Source organism: Bos grunniens, chromosome 20, assembly GCF_055505025.1.
Source record: "Bos grunniens cultivar Pamir isolate PY7600 chromosome 20, Bosgru_T2T1.0, whole genome shotgun sequence".
NCBI classification, from domain to species: Eukaryota; Metazoa; Chordata; class Mammalia; order Artiodactyla; family Bovidae; genus Bos; species Bos grunniens.
This window is the reverse complement of record NC_141184.1, coordinates 39,805,556-39,829,808: the sequence shown is the minus strand read 5'-3', so window position 1 is coordinate 39,829,808 and position 24,253 is coordinate 39,805,556. Positions and strand designations below refer to the sequence as shown.

The window sequence follows — 24,253 nt, the reverse complement described above, 5'->3', positions numbered from 1 at the left end:
CATTTAAGGGCTTCCCTGGTGGCTCAGACAGTAAAGAATTCATGCCATGCAGGGGACCTGGTCAGGAGGATCCCCTGGAGATGGGAATGGCTACCTACTCCAGTATTCTTGCCTGCAGAACTCCATGGACAGAGGAGCCTGGCGGCTACAGTCCATGGGGTCACAAAGAGTTGGACAGGACTGAACGATTAATACTTTCACTTACATTTAAAACAAGAGATTCAGATAAAAATATTTCAAGACCAACTTTTGGCTACACTCCAATGAAGAACAAATGGAATGGTTTTCCATAGCCCTTTCTACCTTCTAACATACTAGATAATTTAAGTATTATTTTTATAGCCTATCTTCTGCCTCATGCATCCACATACCTTCTTTAAAACACACACATGCAAACACATCCTGTTAAGGAAAGCTTGTGGTACAGGATGCTTTATATTTCTTGTTCACTGAAGCATTCTAAGCACCTATTAAGACTAGTGCCTGGCACATAATAAATGCTCAGAAAGTATTTACTTTTTTAAAACCCTCTTTAATTAGAGTAGAGTTAATTTGCAATAAAAATATCTGTTGACTCAATTCCTAGTAATTTTATGAAAAGTACGGTTTTCTCAAGTGAAGGAATCTAAAGACAATAAGTACGATTTAGAGATATGAATATATCCAACAAATTCCTGATTTAAAAATCATAATACAGGCTTGGTTTTCACTGTGAGTCATTATATTAGGTCTGCTGATACATGTTTATGCTATATATAATATATACGGTTCTCATAAATATAATCAAATTGAGATTGAAAAAAAACAGTATTGGGGGAGTTTACACAAGAATTCTCAATGTACCACAAGATCCACTTGTCAATTGTTTGTTTCACTCATAATGCTTAAAAAACAGCATGGTATGCTATTCTAAACGCATGTGACCAACAGCTCAGTATGCAGAATGTTCCATATTGATGTGACCTTAAATGTGGAGACTGATTTCTCTGGTGGTAAAAGGCAGGTCTTAAGACTGATGAAAGGTAATCTTAGACCAATTACACTGATTTCAACAGCCAGCTTTACAGTTCCCATACTTCTTTTCCTAAATGCTCAGGGTTGTCTCCCAGTTCACTCCACCAGGCTCTAATTTTCAAAGCTGTAGAGGGAGAAGTGACAGGAAGCATTTGTCAGAAGCGCTCAGATGTGGCTGTTCTTGCAAAGGGATTTGTTAGCTGATGCTGAAGTTGTTGCATTCCCCATAAACAAGCATGAGCGGCAGGCTTTAAGACTGATCTTCCAAAACAAATGTGACTCAGCATCATTAGGGCAGTTCAGGCTCAAGCTAGCAACTCAGGCTCTAGTCAACCTGCATAGACCTCTGCAACAAGCAATAGCAAAAATTGCAGGCAAGCTGAAAGGGGGGAAATGCTTTAAGGTAAATGTGGCTTCATCAGACACACCAGTTTTTTTATATGGAGCTTCCTTGTTAATGACTATTTAATGTAGAACACTTTGGAATAAAGTTTGGAAATTCTGGTACTTTCATAATGGTCAAACTTGTCTCTATGGTACTAACAGGTAATTACTCAGAATTTATTTCTACTTAAATATACAATGTCAGATTTAGAGCTTAAAACAAGTATTCATGATTCTAGGAATGGTTCTTCTTGAATCAACAGACCTCATATGAATTAATTGAGGTTTATCTGAAGAATATACTCAAGATTGAGCTTCCTGTATTTGTGGAAGGAATAGAGGAAGGAAATCTACATAATGAAATCTGGATTGGAGGGTTTGTCTTTATTTTTTTTGTTCTTGTTGTTTGATTGTTTGCTATCATTGGAGCAGGTATGATAAAAGGAAAAATAAGAAGTTGATAAGTTGTTAAGTCACTTCAGTCATGTCCGACTCTGTGCAATCCCATAGACGGCAGCCCACTAGGCTCCCCCATCCCTGGGATTCTCCAGGCAAGAACACTGGAGTGGGATGCCATTTCCTTCTCCAATGCATGAGAGTGAAAAGGGAAAGTGAAGTCGCTCAGTCGTGTCCAACTCCTAGCAACCCCATGGACTGCAGCCTACCAGGCTCCTCTGTCCATAGGATTTTCCAGGCAAGAATACTGGAGTGGGGTGCCATTGCCTTCTCCAAAATAAGAGGTGTCTAACTTCAATTAAGTTGCTTATTCATAGTTCATACTCCTTTAAGTGTGCCCTAAAAATGATTAATACCTTAATCAGTGCTGACCATTGTCAGCATGCACTTTAAATACTCCTGGAAAAACTGCATGAATATATGTCACTGTATGAAGAAGCATTAGTCACAATTAGTTGAATGGTGTTATCACAGAGCTTGGACTATGCAGCCCAACTCGTTCTCTATGGTTTCGGTCAAAGGCAGCCCTTCCTTCCTTGGGGTTCCCACAGCATTTTGTGCATATTATGTATATTCATTACGGGATGTTTTCTAGGATTGTTCTCTTTCGTCCAAGTCCTTTGCTTATTTGGCAAATCTTTAAGGCTCTCAAAGTTTATTATTTAAAAGTGTCCTTCACCTGGCTCAAAAAATCTTGGACGAACAAATAAACCAGTGAAAAGATAAGGGCTGCATTGTAACTATACACACACACACACACACACACACACACACTTTTTTCTTTCCCTTTAAAAGTCTATAAACATGCTTTGTCTAATCGGACCCTGCAACAGTCCTGAGCACTGTCAGGTCAACATGCACGCTCCTGATCTAGGGCAGTGGTTCTCAACTGTGAGTCATTTCCCACCTCCACTACTCCCTCTCCGCCCCTCACCCCCATCCCAGGGAACACTTAGCAATGTCTGGAAATGTTCTGGTTCTTACAGCTGAGGGCGGAGGGTACCATCTAGTAGCTAGAGGTCACAATTCTGTTTAGAAAGCATGGGAAAATAACATACCAAAAATGTAGATTTTGGGAACCAAACCTATGCATGTAAAAATTTTAATTCTATCAGTTTCAACTCTGTGACTGAGTTATTCAATTTCTCAGCTTGTTCCTTTCTCATCTTGAAAAGGCGATAATGATACCTTGCTCAGAAAGTCATCCATGAAAGCTAGATGAGCTGGCATGTTAAGTACTTGGCATAGTTACTAGTAAGAGTTAGGTTTTTAGTAAAGGTCAGTTTTCATTCCAATCCCAAAGAAAGGCAATGCCAAAGAATGCTCAAACTACCACACAATTGCACTCATCTCACATGCTAGTAATGGAGAAGGAAACGGCAACCCACTTCAGTGTTCTTGCCTGGAGAATCCCGAGGACAGGGGAGCCTGGTGGGCTGCCGTCTATGGGGTCGCACAGAGTTGGACACGACTGAAGTGACTTAGCAGCAGCAGCAGCACATGCTAGTAAAGTAATGCTCAAAATTCTCCAAGCCAGGCTTCAGCAATATTTGAACCGTGAACTTCCTGATGTTCAAGCTGGTTTTAGAAAAGGCAGAGGAACCAGAGATCAAATTGCCAACATCTGCTGGATCATGGAAAAAGCAAGAGAGTTCCAGAAAAACATCTATTTCTGCTTTATTGACTATGCCAAAGCCTTTGACTGTGTGGATCACAATAAACTGTGGAAAATTGAAGAGAGATGGGAATTTAAAAAAAAAAAAAAAAAAGAGATGGGAATATCAGACCACCTGACCTGCCTCTTAAGAAATCTGTATGCAGGTCAGGAAGCAACAGTTAGAACTGGACATGAACAACAGACTGGTTCCAAATAGGAAAAGGAGTACATCAAGGCTGTATATTGTCACCCTGCTTATTTCACTTATATGCAGAGTACATCATGAGAAACGCTGGGCTGGAAGAAACACAAGCTGGAATCAAGATTGCCGGGAGAAATCTCAATAACCTCAGATATGCAGATGACACCACCCTTATGGCAGAAAGTGAAGAGGAAATAAAAAGCCTCTTGATGAAAGTGAAAGTGGAGCATGAAAAAGTTGGCTTAAAGCTCAACATTCAGAAAACTAAGATCATGGCATCTGGTCCCATCACTTCATGGGAAATAGATGGGGAAACAGTGGAAACAATGTCAGACTTTATTTGTTTGGGCTCCAAAATCACTGCAGATGGTGACTGCAGCCATGAAATTAAAAGACGCTTACTCCTTGGAAGGAAGGTTATGACCAACCTAGATAGCATATGCAAAAGCAGAGACATTACTTTGCCAACAAAGGTCCGTCTAGTCAAGGCTATGGTTTTTCCTGTGGTCATGTATGGATGTGAGAGTTGGACTGTGAAGAAGGTTGAGCGCCGAAGAATTGATGCTTTGGAACTGTGGTGTTGGAGAAGACTCTTGAGAGTCCCTTGGACTGCAAGGAGATCCAACCAGTCCATTCTGAAGGAGATCAGCCCTGGGATTTCTTTGGAAGGAATGATGCTAAAGCTGAAACTCCAGTACTTCGGCCACCTCATGCGAAGAGTTGACTCATTGGAAAAGACTCTGATGCTGGGAGGGATTTGGGGCAGGAGGAGAAGGGGACGACAGAGGATGAGATGGCTGGATGGCATCACTGACTTGATGGACGTGAGTCTGAGTGAACTCTGGGAGTTGGTGATGGACAGGGAGGCCTGGTGTGCTGCGATTCATGGGGTTGCAAAGAGTCGGACATGACTGAGTGACTGAACTGAACTGAACTGAATCTCTTCTTCGTTTCCTTAAAGTGGGGAAGAACAAGGACAATTAGATTGCTTTTCTAGAAAGTACTCTATGCCTATTGAAATTATCCCAAAGTAGAATGGGTTCCTGAGTCATACAGGTCTGGGGTTAAGGTCTTGGAGAGCAGAGCTGAACTGTCAAGGCACTCTGGTGCCTTGACACTACTATATTTAATCTAAATATAGCTTCACATCTTAATTTTGATTTCTACACAGTAAGTTTCCAGGTCTGATTTTGTGTGAATCAATAGTTCAAATTTTTAAAAGGAAGAAAATCAGTGGATAAGAAGATTCCTAAGATGTCTTTGTTCTCTCTGTCCTCTGCATGTCTGTATTGTTGGGATTGGTATTCACTAGAATATGCATGATCCTTCTGGAGATGGAGTTAGAAAAGATCCAAATGTGTTCTTTCACTATACCCATGAAATCTGGGAATCATTTTTGTAAGTTGTAGAAAGCTATTCAGTTGTAATAAACAAAAGGGACTTCTAGGCCCCTCTTTATCATTCTCTCATCACTGCAGTACTATGAGTTCCTGCTCACCCCACCCCCCAGCCATGTATAATTTTCTCAAAGGTAAAAGTATAATTAACTTTCCAGTCCCTGGTAGCTCAGATGGTAAAAACTTTGAGAACAAAAATTTATGAGAACAAGACTCTTCCATGCATTGAAATTTTTGTGTGTGTTACTCTTTTAGGATAAAGGGTCATATTGTCAGAAAAGAAAACTGTATCAAGAAATTGTTTAAAAACAAATCTGTAATGTCTTTCTTGCCATTAGTGATCCTGCCTAATGGTATAACAGGAAATAAACATTGACCAATCACCAACTCTAAGGTGCTTCTCTGGTGGCTCAGAAAGAAAGAAAGAGAAGTTGCTCAGTCACGTCCAACTCTTTAAAACTCCATGGACTGTAGCCTACCAGGCTCCTCCATCCCTGGGTTGAGAGGATCTCAAGAGTTGGACACGACTTAGTGACAAAACCACCCAGACTTTGTGATTGGTGGTAGTGGTGATTTTGTCACTAAGTGGAAGATTCTTGTTCTCATAAACGTGGTTTCTCTTCCACTGATTTGTATGGACAAATCTTATTAGAAAAATGGTGCTGGTAAATCTATTTCCAGGGCAGGAATAGAGATGCAGATGTAGAAGACAGACTTGTGGGGATACCTGGGGAAGGAGAGGGTGGGATGAATTGAGAGAGTACCATTGGCATAATACACCACCATGTGTGAAACAGGCAGCCAGTAGGAAGCTCTAGATGACACACACAGACCAGCTCAGTGCTCAGCAGAAGCCAGCATAGCTGCTGCTGCTAAGTCGCTTCAGTCATGTCCGACTCTGTGCGACCCCATAGACGGCAGCCCACCAGGCTCCCCTGTCCCTGGGATTCTCCAGGCAAGAACACTGGAGTGGGTTGCCATTTCCTTCTCCAATGCGTGAAAGTGAAGAGTGAAAGTGAAGTCGCTCAGTCGTGTCCGACTCTTAGTAACCCCATGGACTGCAGCCTACCAGGCTCCTCCGTTCATAGGATTTTCCAGGCAAGAGTACTGGAGTGGGGTGCCATTGCCTTCTCGGACCAACATAGCATTGTAAAGCAATTATTCTCCAATTAGAAAATATATTTAAAAATATTAATAGACTCATTTTAAAACACTTCTGATACAAATGTTATGAGAAAGTAGGACTCTTGGGAGGATAGAGAGAAATACAAGATAAGAGAAATATAAGCATTGTTTTATCATTGTCTCTGATTTTCAATAAATTAACAAATATTTTTTTGTCTCCACTCCTACCTCCCCCCAAAAAGAAAAATGGTGTAGGAACAATGTTACACCCAACACAAGTCCAAGGTACAAAATAGGGAACGTGAAATGTTCCCTGTGAAAATGAGGAAAGTTTTAGTAAGGAGGTATAGACTTAGAAACAGGCAAAAAGTACATGGTATAAGAGTGAGTATGGTATAATTCTCTAGGCATATTAGCAGAGAGGGGAGACAGCTTTCCTTTACTTTAATGGTTTCTGCGTTCATGGAGAATCCAGGAATGATAAGAAGAGAAAACCCAGAGTTGATTTCATAAGACAGTTCTTGCACTTCCTTAGAACAACATTGGGAGAGCCTTGTAGATATCAGGGCCGCACAGTATCACACAGTATTGTTCAGCGGCCCAGTAGGTACCTTTTACGGATTTTTTTCAAAAGAAGAGGTAGGCTCCTGTCTCCACAAACTTGGCTACTGAGTTAGCCTCAGGAAGAGATGCCCATTTGATTTGAGGAAAATTGCCCATACCTCATCATAAGTCTCATATATAAGTATATAGGATACTTATATCAAAGTGCTACATTAAACCGAATGAATCTGAAACCTAGAGAATTTACAGAAGGAGTTCAAGTAATTGCCTCTTGTCTCTTTGACATAATATAACTATGATTCTTGACCTAGGCTGAGCAAGTAAAACATGCAACTTCGAGACTTCGGCTGAAATCTCTGCAGAGGTGAGTACTACAGTTTGGTAAGCACCATGGGGATCCTGACACTTGTGAGGCCATGTGCCATGCACTATGGGCTCAGACTGCTTGGGCTGGACTCCTACTTTGGCCTTCGCCAGTTATGTAAGTTAGTTACATAATTATTGTTGGTGTCCTTACCTAATGCAGGTAATGATGGAACTTACCTCTTATTATTGCTTGGAGGGATTAACCAAGGTTACAAGCATGAAGTACTTAAAACTAGGTCCACGAAAATGCTTCAGTTATTATCACAGTGAACTGGTTTTAATTCATTCTCTCCATATCCCCGGTCCACCCAGTGACCAACTTGGGAAACTGGGTGGGCCTCACTCCTCTTGGCCTTGTATTTGCCATACGCAAACGCTCAGAGAATGTTCACTGAAGTCAATGGACTCGCCCAGCACCACTCCCCGTATCAGCGTCAACTCACTCCAGACCCACTTGCTGGATTGATCAGGTTCCATTTTATTGAAAGTATAAGAACCAGAGAACTAAGATTTGATCAAACGTCCTCTGAGCATTTATTGTTAAAACTATAACTATAGAACAGTGTCCAATCTCCTAAAAGTTTATACCATCCGGTCTTAGTTCTATTGTTGAAAGCACTTTTAACATTAGAATTCTCTTTTAGACAGTTTTCTGGATTTATTGTTAAAATTATCTTTAGCTTCCAAAACTTCATTGTGTAACTGAATTGCTCCTTTTAGGCATATATTGTTATAATTCAAATTCTTCATGTCTGTTTAGTTTGCATGTTTAAGGCCTCAGGATTTGTAGTTAGTCAACCTGAGGTTGATATGAGTTACCAGTTCTTGAGTACTTGGGGGCTTTTCCCGTGTCATCTCAGCAGGTGCTTTACTATTGTTACTTCCTTGATGGTTTTAAACAAGCTCTTTTCCTCCCATTTAACATATGAGAAAACTGAGGCTTAGAGAGTATAAGAAACTATAAAAGCCTTTGCAGCACATGTTGTCAGCGCTTTGCTGATGCAGAGCCCATATCCATATCTGTACACATGAATTCCCTCTGTGCCTTCACTCTCAACACCAGGCACCTGTGTCTCTGTCATCTGGACCTGCGCTGGAAGAGCTGGGAGCCTCTAGGATTTGATGACCTCCCCCGGTCATCCCATGGTCAGTCCTTAACCACCAACTGAGGGCTGTTCTGGACAACCTGAAACACTACTTTAGAGGAGACTATACCAGATATCATATGGTTATCCAGCACTGGATATTCAATTCTTGCTTCTTTTTCTTTTTTTTTTGAGCCTTTCCCTTGTCTCATTTCCCTACTCTTCAGTTTTCCCCTGGAATATTTTTCTAATAATCCACTTTCATTTAAACCCTTGTTTCAGCATCTGGCTTCTGGGGAACTCAAACTAAAAAATATATCACACCACTCATAAGTGACAGAACTGGGATTCAAACCTAGTTCTGACAAAGTTGGAGATCAGTGCTCTAAAATCCCTAATCTAGACTGCTTCTCCTGACAGTGGCAGAGAAGACAGAAGCAGGAATCAGAAGTGGCTGGTGCAGAGACTTGCTTACTGGTCCTACTCCCTAAGCATCTCTGTACGTTCTCCAAGTACCGGCCAAGGCCATCTGACCAGCCTCTCTCCTTTCCCCACGGGGAGTTCTTCCACAAGTCCCCTTTCCTCTCTGAGGGTCTAGGCCTCTGGTGATTGCTGCTGTCTCCTGTGATAGCCAAGGGCAATATCATAGAACGGGAGGGACATCGTGTATAACCAAAGCAAATGCAGATCAAACTGGGCTCCTAGCAACTAATGCAGAAATCAGTCATCAGTCTACACGGTATTTACTGAATGCCAACCGACGGCTAAGCAACCGAAGCAGTCCCCTCACATCAACCTAGAATCTCAGTCTTTCCCTTCTACCTTCTGCTTTAAGGCATCTGTCAACTCTCCCCTCTGTCAAAGTCTTCTGACTTTGGGTTTACAGCAGCCTACTCTCAACCAACATGGTGGAGGGTGGTGGAGAAATCACCACCCTCCCAAATTTGATGGTTATGAAATAGTTTCACTTTGGATACATTTCACGTTAATGAAAGTGCTACATATTCTTTTCTCTTTAATAGTCTTCTATTTTTTCCTTAAAGTAAGATTTCAAGACTTAAAAATACAGGCTTTCAGTATTCATCCACAGAAACAAGACAAGACAGGTCACCCTAGGGAGTAGCCAGATTTTCACCTCTCACAACCATCATGGCTATACAAACACAAGTTTGACACGTATATATGGCCAGGGTATGCACAGGAGTTAATCTAGTTGATTTCTATTCCTCGATAGGAGCTTTCCAGGAAGCCAGGTTTAGTGATAGCTACAAAGGGAGAGAGAGCTAGTCAACCATGCCTATGAAATTCAGAGCAAACATCCAAAGACTATGGTGTTGGCATGGCTAACATGGAAGTCAGGCACAGTCACAAACCCGTTTGGAAACTCAGCCTGGGCTGTCTAAGCACAGCACCTCAATACTTCACTGCATGCTGCACCCCAGAACCTTGTCTGGGCCAACTGTGCCCTGACACAGGGCAAGGCTCTTTGACTGGTTCCCCCAATTCCTGACTGCCCTCTCTTCACAACACATTCATTCATTGTTAGTTATTGTTAGAAAAAGCATGGAGCTTCTTTAATTTTTTATTTTAATACCCAAAACATTTTGGATTGGGGTATAGTAAATTAACAGTGTTGAGGTAGTTTCAGGTGAACAGCAAAGGGACTCAGCCATACATATAAGGCAGGTACTTCTTGCTTCAATCAAGGAAATAGCTGGGCCACTGGTTGGGCAGTGGAGGAGAAAGGAAGGTCCTGAATGTTAGGCAGCCAAAAGGTCCTTTCCTAAAAAATGAGCTCTCAGTTTGGGGGAAGCCACCAGTATTCTTGCCTGGGAAATCCCATGGACAGAGGAACCTGGCGGGCTACAGTTCATGCAGTCACAAAAGAGTCAGACACAACTCAACAACAACAGCAAAAGGCAAGGTAAACATCACCAATTCAATTCCCACTAATGTGAATCTATTAACATTGGGTTGGGCAAGAAGTTCATTCGGGTTTTTCCATAAGATCATATGGAAAACCTTGAATCGACTTTTTGGCCAACCCAATACTTGGTAACACATGACTGTCCACAAGTCAAATATTCTGAACATTATTTCTCCCACAAATTTGCAAGATTTTATTACTCTGCTGACAAAGGTCCATCTAGTCAAAGCTATGTTTTATCCAGCGGTCATGTATGGATGTGAGAGCTGGACCATAAAGAAGGCTGAGCACTGAAGGATTGATACTTTCGAACTATGGTGTTGGTAAGACTACTGAGAGTCCCTTGGACTGCAAGGAGATCAAACCAGTGAATCCTAAAGGAAATCAACTCTGAATATTCATTAGAAGGACTGATGCTGAAGCTCCAATACTATGGCCACCTGATGTGAAGAGCCGACTCACTGGAAAAGACCCCGAGGCTGGGAAAGACAGAAAACAGGAGAAGGGGACAACAGAGGATAAGATGGTTGGATGGCATCACTGACTCAATGGACAAGAGTTTGAGCAAGCTCCAGGAGATGGTGAAGGATAGGGAAGCCTGGTGTGCTGTAGTCCAAGGGGTCACAAAGAGTTGGACATGACTGAGCGACTGGAGAACAACTAAAAAATTAGATTACACAAAATACATTTTTTTTTCCTATTCAAGGATGAAGACTGTAGGGTTTTCATCAAAATGACTGACAATTTTGAGAGTTTCATACTTTCAGATGAGCTGTCACTGGAAAACTGGAAAAACCTGATATTTCAGGGATGAGGCAGGGAAAACTGACCGGTTCTCCGTAAGATCGCTCATCAGGGTCTTTCGTAATCAAAAGTTCAGTGTCCAAAGGGGCAGAGACAATTTGGATCTGGAATCTGAAACCCTCATGACATCTCTCTGTCTGTCAATATTTGAGGCGATTTAATCAGGGAGGTGGGGCGCAGATAAAGGTGGTTCAGGGGTAGGTGCTGGGTGACTGGTCTATTCCATGAAGGATGCTGGCCAGTGGCTGGTATATGGGGTACAGAGTTCAGTCACCTGGGAAAATGTTGGCAAGACTTAGACATGGCGTCAGATGCCCAGGCATTGGTGGGTTGGGCAAAGTTCTGACTCTAGAGGCATCTGAAGTACAGAGCAAGAAAATGATTCTTCTGCCCACAAATCAGGGCTTTGGGTCAGACACAGGGAGGCTTGGGGCTTTCTGGAGAACAGTTTCTATAGCTGCACAGCTATTTCCAGACCCTTCCTACCGAAAAGGGGTCCAGATCCAGCCTCTGCCCTGGTGAGGGCTGGGCATAACAGAGCATTAGTGACAACTGGGGACAATGACTAGGGAAGTCCCAGGTCGGGATTTAGAAGCTGATTTCCTTAAAGAAAACGAAGATCAAAAAAAAAAAAAAAAAGAAAAGAAAAGAAAATGAAGATCTACTCCATGTCTCAGAATGCTACAGGATGGGGAAACAGGAGTGAACAAAACACTCTTCATGAATCTTTAGGTCTACTAAGTTTTAACCTGTAACTATTTATTGTACAGAGTTTGCAAGTAGTCATTTTGTCAATCTTTTGAAAACAAATTGCATATATTTCAAGGTCAGTCCAGAATGTGACACACAACTTAAAACACAGATGTCATGATAACTTCATTTAGAAGTGAAAAGTGAAAGTGTTAGTCACTCAGTCATGTCTGACTCTTTGCAACCCCATTGACTGTAGCCCACCAGGCTCCTCTGTTCATGGAATTCTCCAGGTAAGAACACTGGAGTGAGTTGCTATTCCCTTTTCCAGGGGATCTTCCTGACTCAGTGATCGAACCCAGGTCTCCTACATTGCAGGCAGATTCTTTACCATCTGAGCCACCAGGGGAAGATACATTTAGAAGAGAGACGTGCAACAAATGTCATCTCTCCTACCCCCTGATCCTCTGCCACTGACAGCCCTTCTAGAAGCCCATCCCTCTGTCCTGTGTCTTGGTAAAATTTCTAAAAACAATGAACAAGATGCTGAAACATTCCCTCTGTGTGGACACACTCCTCCATGCTCTAATACCTGCAACCTTCCTGTGGCGATATAACACCGACACTGTAATTAGTTAAGGTTAAAGCCTAAGGCTGGTGAGTTTTTTCATATATAGAAACAGAGATTCCTGATAGATGTATCTGACAAAATATAGCAGATTCATTTTTGGACAGATTTGGGGAATACAGACCAGAGAAAACTCTGATTTCCAGCTGAGGTTTGAAGAAGCACTCCAGGCTCTGGGGCTTCCTGGTCTGCACGGTGCTGGCCATACGGGGCACCATGGAATCCTCTCTGTATGACTGGCCGCCTCGGATTTCAGACAGTGTTTATGCCACACATCATCTCCGCCTTTGCTGCTAACTACAGACAAGGAAGGAGCTGTGCTCTGGGATGGAGGGATGACCCTGTTGACAGCATGTGAGAATTTCTTGAAGAGCCAAAACGGAACTACAGTGCCTGCTGCCTGGGAAAGCTGAGGGTGGTCCTTGGTCTGTGGCTGCCGGTGACTCTGCCTAATGACCAAGTTATAGACATACACGGCTATGGATAAGCAGGCAGTTCCAAGGAGCAGGGGGTGGGCCCCAAAGATGTCTTTGTGGATGGCTCTGAAATGCCTAGAATTCTTTATCACTGAGTTTAAGGTTAAGGCTTTGAACTAAACTAACTCCAAGAAAGTAACGCAATGACTCAAAATCAGGGTGAGAAGAAAACCAGCCCCCACAGGATCTTCCTAAGAGGGTTTCCTAGGGAAACCTGGGTGACAGAGAGAGCTGGGCCCCTAGCTATGACAGATGACATCAGCCAGAGAGAGGCTGGCCAGGCCAGTCCAAGCCAGTGTGGACTTCTGCACACTTAAACTTATGTGAACCTCTGCTCGAGGCAGGAAACCAGGTGTGTGGATGGACGGGAGCTGGTGGCCAGCATCATCAGCAAACACATTTTGTCCACCGCATTCCTGACCCCACATAACAGGAGCCTGAGTGTGGGCTACTGAACCAAAGCGGTTTATCAACATTGTGCATAGAAGCTCTTGTCCTGTAACGTTGGCATCTAAAGTGGAAGATAGGACGTATAGTCCAACACTGGCGTGTGGGACCTGAACGTTAAGGTTTAGACTACTCTTGGGTGGTCCCAGTCCTTTTAACACTAACTAGCTAGGGTACACGGAGAAGGCAATGGCACCCACTCCAGTACTCTTGCCTGGAAAATCCCATGGATAGAGGAACCTGGAAGGCTGCAGTTCATGGGGTTGCTGACTTCACTTTCACTCTTCACTTTCATGCATTGGAGAAGGAAATGGCAACCCACTCCAGTGTTCTTGCCTGGAGAATCCCAGGGATGGGGGAGCCTGGTGGGCTGCCGTCTCTGGGGTTGCATGGAGTCGGACACGACTGAAGTGACTTAGCAGCAGCAGCAGCTAGGGTACAAACCTCATCACTCACATGGCCAGCTGCTTCACAGGGGTGAGTCACGTATCTACTGCGGAAGCCTCATCGACCTCCCAGATTCTGCTCAGTGCATAGCTGTGCTGCCCTTGACTCATCCTGAGTGTATTTTATTGCATTCCATGAGATAAGTGCAGACTCTAGGGGTGATCAAATATCTGGGGATATGTCAAGGTCTTGGGATTGAGTAATGAATGTGCAGAGACAACATGGAGTCAGGAGTTCAGGCCTTTGTTCCTGCTGTGGACCCTCAGGGCTCAGTGGCCAAGCCATATCACAGACACACCACAGAGGGGGAGTAGATGGCTGTGGGACCCAGGCTGGGCACAGGCAGGAGGGGTTCTGGTTAATGGAACAGCAGAAAGCTTGCTTAGATACTCTGTTGTCATCAGTCTCAGTGTTTCCCCCCAACACAGAGCTGTGCCGTGCAAGTACCACTTCACTACTTATAGGCTGAGCTGTATTCCAGGTCTTCACTCTGTGACAAGTGAGTCACCAATGATGCTGGTAACATGAACTCAAGACGCAGAAACTTTGAAATGGATGGAGTAAGAAAGCTCTGCCAGTTCCTGAAGTCAAAAACCCACATGTAACTGGACTCCAGGTGCTCCTCAACATCTGTCTGTAACCCATCTATTTGTTCTTCTTGACCACCACTGGCACCTTTGCATCATCTCTCTTAACCTATTACAACCACCTTCCTCCATGCTCATCTCTCTCCAATTCACTTCTAATCTACTACGGCCATTGCAACTTTCAATCTACTACTACAAACATTGTCACTGTTTCCAAAATGACAATCTAACAGTAGTATTACCTTGCTTAAAACTCTTTAGGGACTTTCCTGGTGGTTGAGTGGCTAAGACTCCATGTTCTCAACACAGGGGGTCTGGGTTCGATCCCTGGTGAGGGAACTAGATCCCGCATGTTGTAAGTAAGAGTTTTCATGCAGCAATTAAAGATACCGAATGCCACAATGAAGACTGAAGATCCCTAATGCCACAAATAATACCTGGCACAGTCAAGTAAAATCATATATATTTTAAAAATCTCTTTAATAACCTCAGAGGACCACAGTTAAATTAAGTTTACTTGTCTGGCTTCTATAGCCCATGAGCTCCTTAAAGGCAGATAGGTACATTCAAATTTACATTCAATAAAAACTTGCTGAAAGACCTCATCACCCACAAAGGTCTCTGCATATCTTCCATTGGCATCACCCAGGTAGACGAGACTGGAAGCTCCATCACCTGGCCTGCTAGGACTTGAACTCCAGCGGCTTAGCCATCTGTGATACACCAAGAGGACCAGGTGACACAGGGCTGTTGATGTCCACAGCACCAGAAGAGACTAAGACTTCTCATCTCTTGAAGTAAAGACAGCAGGAATCTCATGCTCCATGGCTTTCTCACTAACTTCTAGGGTGAATTCAAGGAAAGCCCTGAACTACACCTTCTTGAAAACATTTTTAACAGGTACACCTTTTACTGTTTACCAACTACAGCCATGACTCTAATACATGGGTGAAATACATCCTGCATGACCTGAAGCTCCCAGGACTCTGTGGGGCTTTGCCTGCAAGCAGGCATGAAATAGAAAGGTTTATTTATTTATTTTTTTAAATAATGTTCTTGCCATTGGGTCATTATTTCCTATTGCCAGCAATTAGACCAGAGGTGTCTTTTCTTTCACAAAAGTGCTGTGTATGTTTGCATAAGTTTGTGAAAAATGTTCAAAGATAGAAAACATTATTTGAGGGATCTTGGTTCCTTTGGGACATGGCATCTCACTCCTAGTGTAAGTTATCTAATGGAATGATATTTAGAGTGATAAGATACTAACGATGTGCTTTGTTTGCAAACCATGCCCTACATACACACACATCCACACACATATGTATGTATATATATATGTTTTGGCCAAGTTGCATGACTTATGGGATTTTAGTTCCCCGACTAGGGACTGGCCCCAGAAGTGAAAGTGCCGAATCCTAACCACTAAACCATCAGGGAATTCCCTATATATGCTATATATACATTCTACATACATACATACATACACACACACACACAAAATGCATCACCATGAACACTTTCACCTGGCCTAGAATTTAAGAACTATGACTTGCTGGATATGGTATGCTGCTGCTGCTAAGTCACTTCAGTCATGTCTGACTCTGTGCAACCTCAGAGATGGCAGCCCACCAGGATCCCCAGTCCCTGGGATTCTCCAGGCAAGAACACTGGAGTGGGTTGCCATTTCCTTCTCCAGTGCAGGAAAGTGAAAAGTGGAAGTGAAGTCGCTCAGTCGTGTCCGACTCTTCGTGACCCCATGGACTGCAGCCTACCAGGCTCCTCCGTCCATGGGATTTTCCAGGCAAGAGTACTGGAGTGGGGTGCCATTGCCTTCTCCAGATACGGTATAAGCCTCTCCAAATACTACCCATCTTCCCGGCCCAACAAGCCTTGCCTTTTCCATGAAGCTTTGGCCATCTCTAGACCTTCTATACTTTATCTTGAATTCATCGACCTAAGTTTACATAGAAAGGGAATAATTACAAACACAGCGTTCACATAGCATACACTCTGACCAAATTAATTATACACCTTCCACAAAGGAAGTGCTGAAAAAACATCTGTTGGATGCTGTGTGTGAAATAGACCACTCACTGCCTAGCACAGTGCCCTGCATGCAGTGTAAACCCAGTGACCAGGTGACTTGCTCTCCACGTCTGTTGCGTATCTACACCTGAGCACTTCTTTTCTGTTGTTCCATCACCATCCATGCTACTTCTACAGCCATGCCTGCTCTTCTCAGCCTTTCAAGCCTTAACCCAGTATTCTCATTTCTGCTGAAATAACACCAACATCCTCTGTGAAGTTCCCTCTACTTCACCACAGCTTGATGTGACTCTCCTCTCTTCACTCCTCTGAAAGACAGTAGTTCAGGCCACTGTTTCCATACATAACCACCTCATACAGTCATTCTCTGTGGATTTTCTTGATCTCTTAAGTCATGATAAATTCCTTGAAGGAAGAATCACTATCTTCCTCATAGCCCTGAGTTCAATCTTTAAAAATGAGAAGCTCTGAAGAAGTATCCATATGCTGAATTTGTTGAATTAAACTATTCCAGCCATCTTGATTTATTCTTTTTCAGAACATCTTGGTCATTAGTATTCATCACACACTCTAGACCTTAAAGCTGTAGTCTCTCATTAATACCTACAGGTTCCTCACATCCCAGCTAGACTGAACTTCTTCAGGGCAGGCCTTGCCTGCTCTCACCTGAGGTTGCTGAGGTCAAGAGGATGCTCCGTTGGGGGCCAACAGAAAGGGCAGAGGTACAACAACATATAACAGGGGCTCCTCAGAAGTACGTTTGTATCCACAACATCTTTATGCGTATTTCTCATTAAAACCATTATCACAGGAGCCGCAGTTTTAAGGCAACCAGTTGACAGTTCAACCCTGTGCAGCCCTCTGAAAATGGGGCACTGTTGCTCATCTCTGATTCTGGAATAAGAAATTCTCCCTGAGAACCCTCTTACATAGTTGGTGGGAATGTAAATTGGGGCAGCCACTATGGAAACAGTATGGTACGTCTTCAAAACACTAACAATAGAAGTACCATGTGATCCATCGACTCCATTCCTGGGTATATATCTGGAAAAAATGAAACACTTATTTGAAAAGACACAGGCATCCTCATGTTCACAGCAGCACTATTTACAATAGCCAAGACATGGAAGCAACCCAAGTATCTATCAACAAGTGGATAAAACAAGATGTATATATGTGTTAATATACAATGGACTATTACTCAGCCATAAGAAAGAATGGAATTCTACCATTTGCAATAATGTGGATGGCCATGGAGGGTATTATGCTTACTGAAAAAAGTTAGAGAAAGACAAATATTCTATCATATCACTTATTTATGAAATCTAAAGAATAAAACAAATATAGCAAAATAGAAACAGACTCACAGAGAGAACTAGTAGTGAATAGTAGGGAGAGTGGAGACAAGAGGGGCAACATAGCAATATGGAATTAAGAGGTATAACTACTATATATAAAATAGATAAGCCACAAGAATACATTGCACAGTCTGGGAAATTACAGCTGGAATTTTACAATAACTTTAAATGGAATATAATCTATGAAAATACCAAGTCACTATGCTGTACCCTGAAAGTAATATAATATTGTAAATGAACTATGCTGCTGCTACTAAGTCGCTTCAGTCGTGTCCGACTCTGTGCGACCCCATAGACGGCAGCCCACCAGGCTCCCCCGTCCCTGGGATTCTCCAGGCAAGAATACTGGAGTGTGTTGCCATTTCCTTCTCCAATGCATGAAAGTGAAAAGTGAAAGTGAAGTCGCTCGGTCATGTCCGACTCTTAGTGACCCCATGGACTGCAGCCCACCAGGCTCCTCAATCCATGGGACCCTCCAGGCAAGAATACTGGAGTGGGGTGCCATTGCCTTCTCCGAAATGAACTATATTTTAATTTAAAAAGTTAAACAAACTACATCCAGGAAAAAAAAATAAATTCTCCCTAAGAGTAGGTATACTGCCTTGAGGATTAGATATAAAGACTAATATTAACAGCTTATGGATCAGAGACCTATTAATACAACTTTTGTTACCTGAACATTATTGACTGGAGTGTGTCAATATTCACTTACATAACACATCGCTAGCAGAGGCGTTAGTTCCTGCAAAATCCCCCAGTCAATCATGTATTAAGGATGAAAGACAGAGAAAGCAGCTATTCCAACACTGTAGCTAAGACAATGGTGGCACTGTTCAGTGCTTAGCTCTCATTAAATTTCCGACAGGCCAATTAGACTTAATAAAAAAATTCTCTCAGGGCCAGTATATTTTTAATTGCTCATCTGCCTAAGCAAGAAAAGCCCTGCTCAAGGCTTCAGGTGCCAACCTTCCCTGGGCATGCAGATCTGCCATCTTCTACCAGCCTCTGGGCAGCTCTTTTCCAGGTGACGCTTCCCAGATTGCTTGCTCAGCAGCACCACCTCTTCCACTGACCAAACTAGATTCAGTGAATGGCTGGTGAAATTACAGAAACATCTTTTTTTTCCAAAGTTCTCTCTTACAGTTTTAGTCTGCCTTATACAATGGGAGATAAAATAAATTGATCTGGGTACAATCTGGATCTAGCAGGAAAAAAAAAAAACAAAAACACGTGGCCCATGAAGGTAATCTGAGATTCAATTCATGTCATGTCAGGAGATCACTCTGGCTGAACCCATCAGATAAATGGCCAGAACTGGCAAGCACCACACACACACACACACACACACACACACACACACACTCACTCACTCACTCATGTTCAAACATGCTCATCTTCATCTTCTTATATAAACATCATACCCTGTCCTTAACAATTCTCAGGCCATTTTAAGCTAAGAATTCTGGAGTAGCCACATATTCCAAAGGAATTTTGGTTAGCCCACTAAGAAAAAAAGAGTAACAACTTTTTTTTTCCCTTTCCTAAATTACTTAGTATGTGCAAGTACTGTTAAACTGTAAGTACTGTCGAATATACAATTTGTATTTACTATAAACTATTGCATTTTTTTATTCTGTGCTCCCCACAGACAAAAAACTATCAAAAAGCAAAAAAAAAAAAAAAAAGCAAACATAAAACCAACTAATTGTTTTGTTTCCTCCACGAAGTTAAAGGTTTACTAAAATGTCAAAGCAGTTGAATATATGCTCTTTGCAGACTCTCTAGGTCAAAAATGTAATCTGAGTTCTAGTCTTTTAGCCAGGCACACATTTTAAATTTTCTTTAGAGTTCCTTTGCCATACTTTTCATTTCACAAGTCTTTTAAATTCCTCAAGCCTAGCCCGGAAGAGTGAAAGTCATCTTCATGAAGAAAGTAGAGATTAAACCACCATGACTTTGGAATGGCACAGGATCTCAGCTGTAAATCTTTGGCTCAGAACCAGGGTCTAAAACCAGCCATGGGAAAAGCTGCTGACATGGAGGCTGTGATTCCCTCCATGTTCGACTTGCATAATGTTGACATTGTAACACCAGAGAGACCCCAAAATATTTCAAACAATTGTGACTTCTTTTCTATAAATATTTTAAAATTGTTTTAAGAGATAAAATAACATTTTACCCTTCTTGTTTTCTTAGTTACTCTGGTTGCCCTCTGCAGCTCACTACTAGGGATTTATTTTTGGCTTGAAGGTCAGGGAGGACATTTTAAGGCACTACTTCTGTTGCTAAACTGTGTTTTCCAACATGAGTTGCCTGGTTAAGTAGGGGAGCTGGCCGCTGTTAAAGCCACAAGTGACTGTCAAATCATAGAATAGGAGAAACAGATGATCCTTTCCTTTGTTGATGCTCAGGCAAGAAAAAAATATCAAGTATTCAAGATGATATTTTAAAAAATCTCCTACTTCATTATAAGCACGGTTTTCTTTCAGGGCAGAAAAATCCTTTTCATTCCCTTTCATTACTCGCCTATTCCAGTTATTACTGTTTGAGTCCTAAGTTTGAATATATGACAACTTTTCCAATAGGAAGAGAGTAAAAAGAAGGGAGAATTACACAGATGGCCAAGGAAATTAGTGACATCTGAGCACATCATTCAACTACTTCAGCTGTTTCTTCCTTCTAACTTAGCCAAATGGTAACCATCCAGTGAGTGAGAGGTGAACTTTATTTGAAATCTGAAATTTCCACTCTCAGAGAATATGATTAAGAGGCCTTAAATCTGAGCTCTGGAAACAGGCTTTGGTAACCTTAGTCACAGATGAGCTGAGTGATCAGTTGGTAAATAACCCTTCAGTGCAATTTCAATCTTTCTCCCAGAGCCTGAGACCAAGAGACCTGGTGTGCCTTCACCAGAAATGTCCTCAGCATGATTTGCAGCATTTATTTTTGATGAAGAAACATCAGCTGTCAAAGCTGACTACTGTATTCCTCCTAAAACATCCCCAGAGATGTCCTCCTAGTTTGCAATTTTAAACCTACAACAGGTTTTCTATTTACAGCTACTTAAAACTTACCTCTTTTAATTACCTCACCCAAAGAACTTAGATTTCACAAATAAAGTTCAGTGTGGTTTCAAAACACTGCGAATGGGAATGGAAAAGCAGAACTCACCTTCACTCCCAGAAAAAGCATCACTGGAGCCTGCCACTGCCAAGGTCAACAGCAGCTGCCAGAGATCCATACCTGAAGGACCTGCAATCATACAAAGAAAAATAAAATTAAGCCAAGCAATTAAAAGCAGACCATGTTCATCAAAAATTGTTTAAATACGGCTGAAGCAGGAATGAGTTGACATGCACATCAGCTCTAGAAGGAATCTTCATAAGTTTTTCGCTGCCCTAGAGTCTCACGTTGTCATACTTCTCATTTTACATACATTCTACTTCCGGTGGGTGCTTGCCTTGAGAAAGAACATGGACACTAGATTTCCACATTCTTGCCCATGGCCATAAAATGACCTCACAACAAATGACCCCCACACATTGCTTTCATGACAGGGCCAGCATGGTTCACTTTAATTTGACCTGGAAATAGGAACTCCTCAGCTGTATCGCTAAGCAAGGGACCTTGGGCTGGACAGGCCAAAAAAGGAAAAACAAAACAACCCACTTCAGGCATAGTAAAGTTTCTCCAATGTGTTTCCCAGTGAACAAAAGAGCTCAATTAACACTCAAAACACTGTGCTAATGAGCCATAGGAAGGAGGCTTAACTAGAAGGCTGCAGAGAGAAGGTGGGAGGTGGAAAGGAAAAAAACATCAGTGCTTCCTAGGTGGCCTCCCCGGGACACCTGGTGTCCTTGTGGGTGTTAGTTGCAGAAGGAATGAGGTCTCTGAAAAGCCCAGGAATGTGAGCACCTCAGATTCTAAAAAGGGTCAGTTTGCGGGCTAGCCATTTGGAATCCCAAGCTTGGCCACACCTTGGACCCTTCAGTGTGATGAATGGGGGGAACAGGTCAACATGCCTCAGCCAGCACACACCTTTACCTGGAGGAAATGAAGCTTCTTTGTAATAAATAAACCAGATGTCCACCTCCTTGATCTCTAAAGAGACAAGTTTAGGCTGGCTTAAAATGAAATCAGCAGACTGCCCTTTGGAAAGCTGTTGCTACATCTGATGACTAATGCCAACTACTTTAAATCTTAGCTGCAATATTTCCATAAAATTATAGCTCTTTACAAGTTATTCAGGCAGATCTGATCATCATACTGGGAGCTCCATCAGTGACTTTATTGGACTTATTTTTATTACATTCTTGACAACAACAGAATAGTCCTTCTATCTCCCCTAATCAAACTGAAATGATGAACACGGATGGTTGTTTTCATGGGTAATGGAAGGCTTTGAGCCAGGTAACAGCTGTGTAATTCTGAATAGGTATTAAACATCTGATGTTCTACATTTTCATTTCTAGACAGTGGATGATGCAACATTTTAAAAATTCTGTATCATTTTTTTATGTTCTTAAAACATTCTAAGAAAACATCTCTAGGTGAACGGAATCTCTCTTGTGTTCCCGCATGCATGAGAACAGCCCTTATACAGTGCCCTAAGGGTCATTCATAGGATTGAGCGTGACATCACAGAGGAATACACTTTACCAACAGTGAGACTTCACACTAATGTGAGTTGGGGTTATTATGACACCCGTGTTTTAAATTCTTAACCTGGAAGGCTCTGGGCTAATGGCTTTGCGTCATCCACATCTACTTTTACTGAGCTTCTCTCTCAAGATCCTTTACTCTTAGATGAACAGGCCATTATATTCATAATTTGAGGTCTCCAGCAAAAATATTAATTTGGCCAAGAAGTTCGTTTGGGTTTTCCCATAAGATCTTATGAGACTATACTAATAGGCTTATGGGAATACATCAGATCAGATCAGATCAGTCGCTCAGTTGTGTCTGACTCTTTGCGACCCCATGAATCGCAGCACACCAGGCCTCCCTGTCCACCACCAACTCTCGGAGTTCACTCAGACTCACGTCCATCGAGTCAGTGATGCCATCCAGCCATCTCATCCTCTGTCATCCCCTTCTCCTCCTGCCTCCAATCCCTCCCAGCATCAGAGTCTTTTCCAATGAGTCAACTCTTCTCATGAGGTGGCCAAAGTACTAGAGTTTCAGCTTTAGCATCATTCCTTCCAAAGAAATCCCAGGGCTGATCTCCTTCAGAATGGACTGGTTAGATCTCCTTGAAGTCCAAGGGACTCTCAAGAGTCTTCTCCAACACCACAGTTCAAAAGCATCAATTCTTTGGCGCTCAGCCTTCTTCACAGTCCAACTCTCACATCCATACATGACCACAGGAAAAACCATAGCCTTGACTAGACGAACCTTTGTTGGCAAAGTAATGTCTCTGCTTTTGAATATGCTATCTAGGTTGGTCATAACTTTCCTTCCAAGGAGTGGGAGCAGAGAAGAAGATAAAGCAATGAGGCTGGATTCCAGGAAGGGCTAAGTGTTTCCTTAGAGATTAATGCTCCCCTTCCACTGTTGCTGGCTCAGTGGGGATGACTGCAAAAGCAGTCCCCTTGTGTACCCCGCTCCTTCACACTCCCCTAGTGAACTCTCTCTAATGCCTTAACATGAACAGAGTGTTAGTTGGCCTGGGATGATTCAACTGTAAGCTTCCCCCTTCAACTATGCAGAGCTCTGCATGGCAGCTTCTAGATGACAGGATTCTCTCTCATTAGATTCTGGAGGAGATGAAATGTCACTGGAAGAGGACAGAGTGCCAAAACACAAAGTTTGGTACTTTAATCTATCAGTGATGTGCTAGATGTGAAAATCCTTTATTTCCCTTTTCTAATATAATAATCTAACTAGAGGCAGGCATTGTTCAGAGGCATCTATTAAATTGTACCTTCGTCTATAGGGTTTTTGAAGTTTGCAATATTTTCCTAGGGAAAACCCCTCTCTACATTTCTAATGATATTTACGCATTCTTTGGCTATAGCCACAAGGCATGATTTTCATTGGGGTGGGGGAAGAAGGAGCTGCTATTCCTGCATCAGGGTACTCACACCATTTATTTGGAGCTCAATATGCCTGAGGCATTTTGCCTGTTCCCCCTTCCTCGAGGGAGAGCCAGTTGAAAAGCCCTGTGATCCAGCTGGCATGAGTTTTAATTCTGTAAACTGCCTAGCAGAGGAGGCCTCAAAATCACAGTGCAGCCAATGATATAGTTTTGTTCCTTGGCTATAAAACAGTCCATAAACACACAAGAAGAGACGGAGATTAAATAAAATATTTTTTCCCAATATGTTATAACCAACTCCAGGCAAAGGAAGCCATTGGTTCAATTCTCTTTCACTTAAAATTAGCAAGTATTTGTTGAATCACCAGTACCTGCTAGCATTATTCAAGGCACAATGGAAAATATAAAAGCAATCAAAATCATTGAGAAATCACTATTGGATTTCAGAGATATTCACACAGAAATGATGAGCAGCAGGTCAATTTAAAGTGAAGATAAGACTACTTTGCAAAGAATCCCCATGTCATCTTTATTAAAAGTAACACTAAAAAAGATA

General features: G+C 42.3%; 1 protein-coding gene across 10 annotated transcripts in view; it reads right to left on the bottom strand.

The window, feature by feature from the left end:
- GHR (growth hormone receptor) overlaps positions 1–24,253 on the bottom strand; it is a 313,209-nt gene that overhangs the window by 155,237 nt on the left and 133,719 nt on the right. For 9 of the 10 annotated variants that reach the window (XM_086361584.1, XM_086361582.1, XM_086361589.1 and 6 more), the window contains one exon: positions 20,832–20,912. In XM_086361584.1, coding sequence (XP_086217710.1) covers positions 20,832–20,901 — 70 coding nt within the window. In that variant the 5' untranslated portion in view covers positions 20,902–20,912. Of the gene's footprint in view, positions 1–20,831; positions 20,923–24,253 lie in introns of those variants that run through there. The other variant, XM_086361580.1, reaches the window with a different exon arrangement.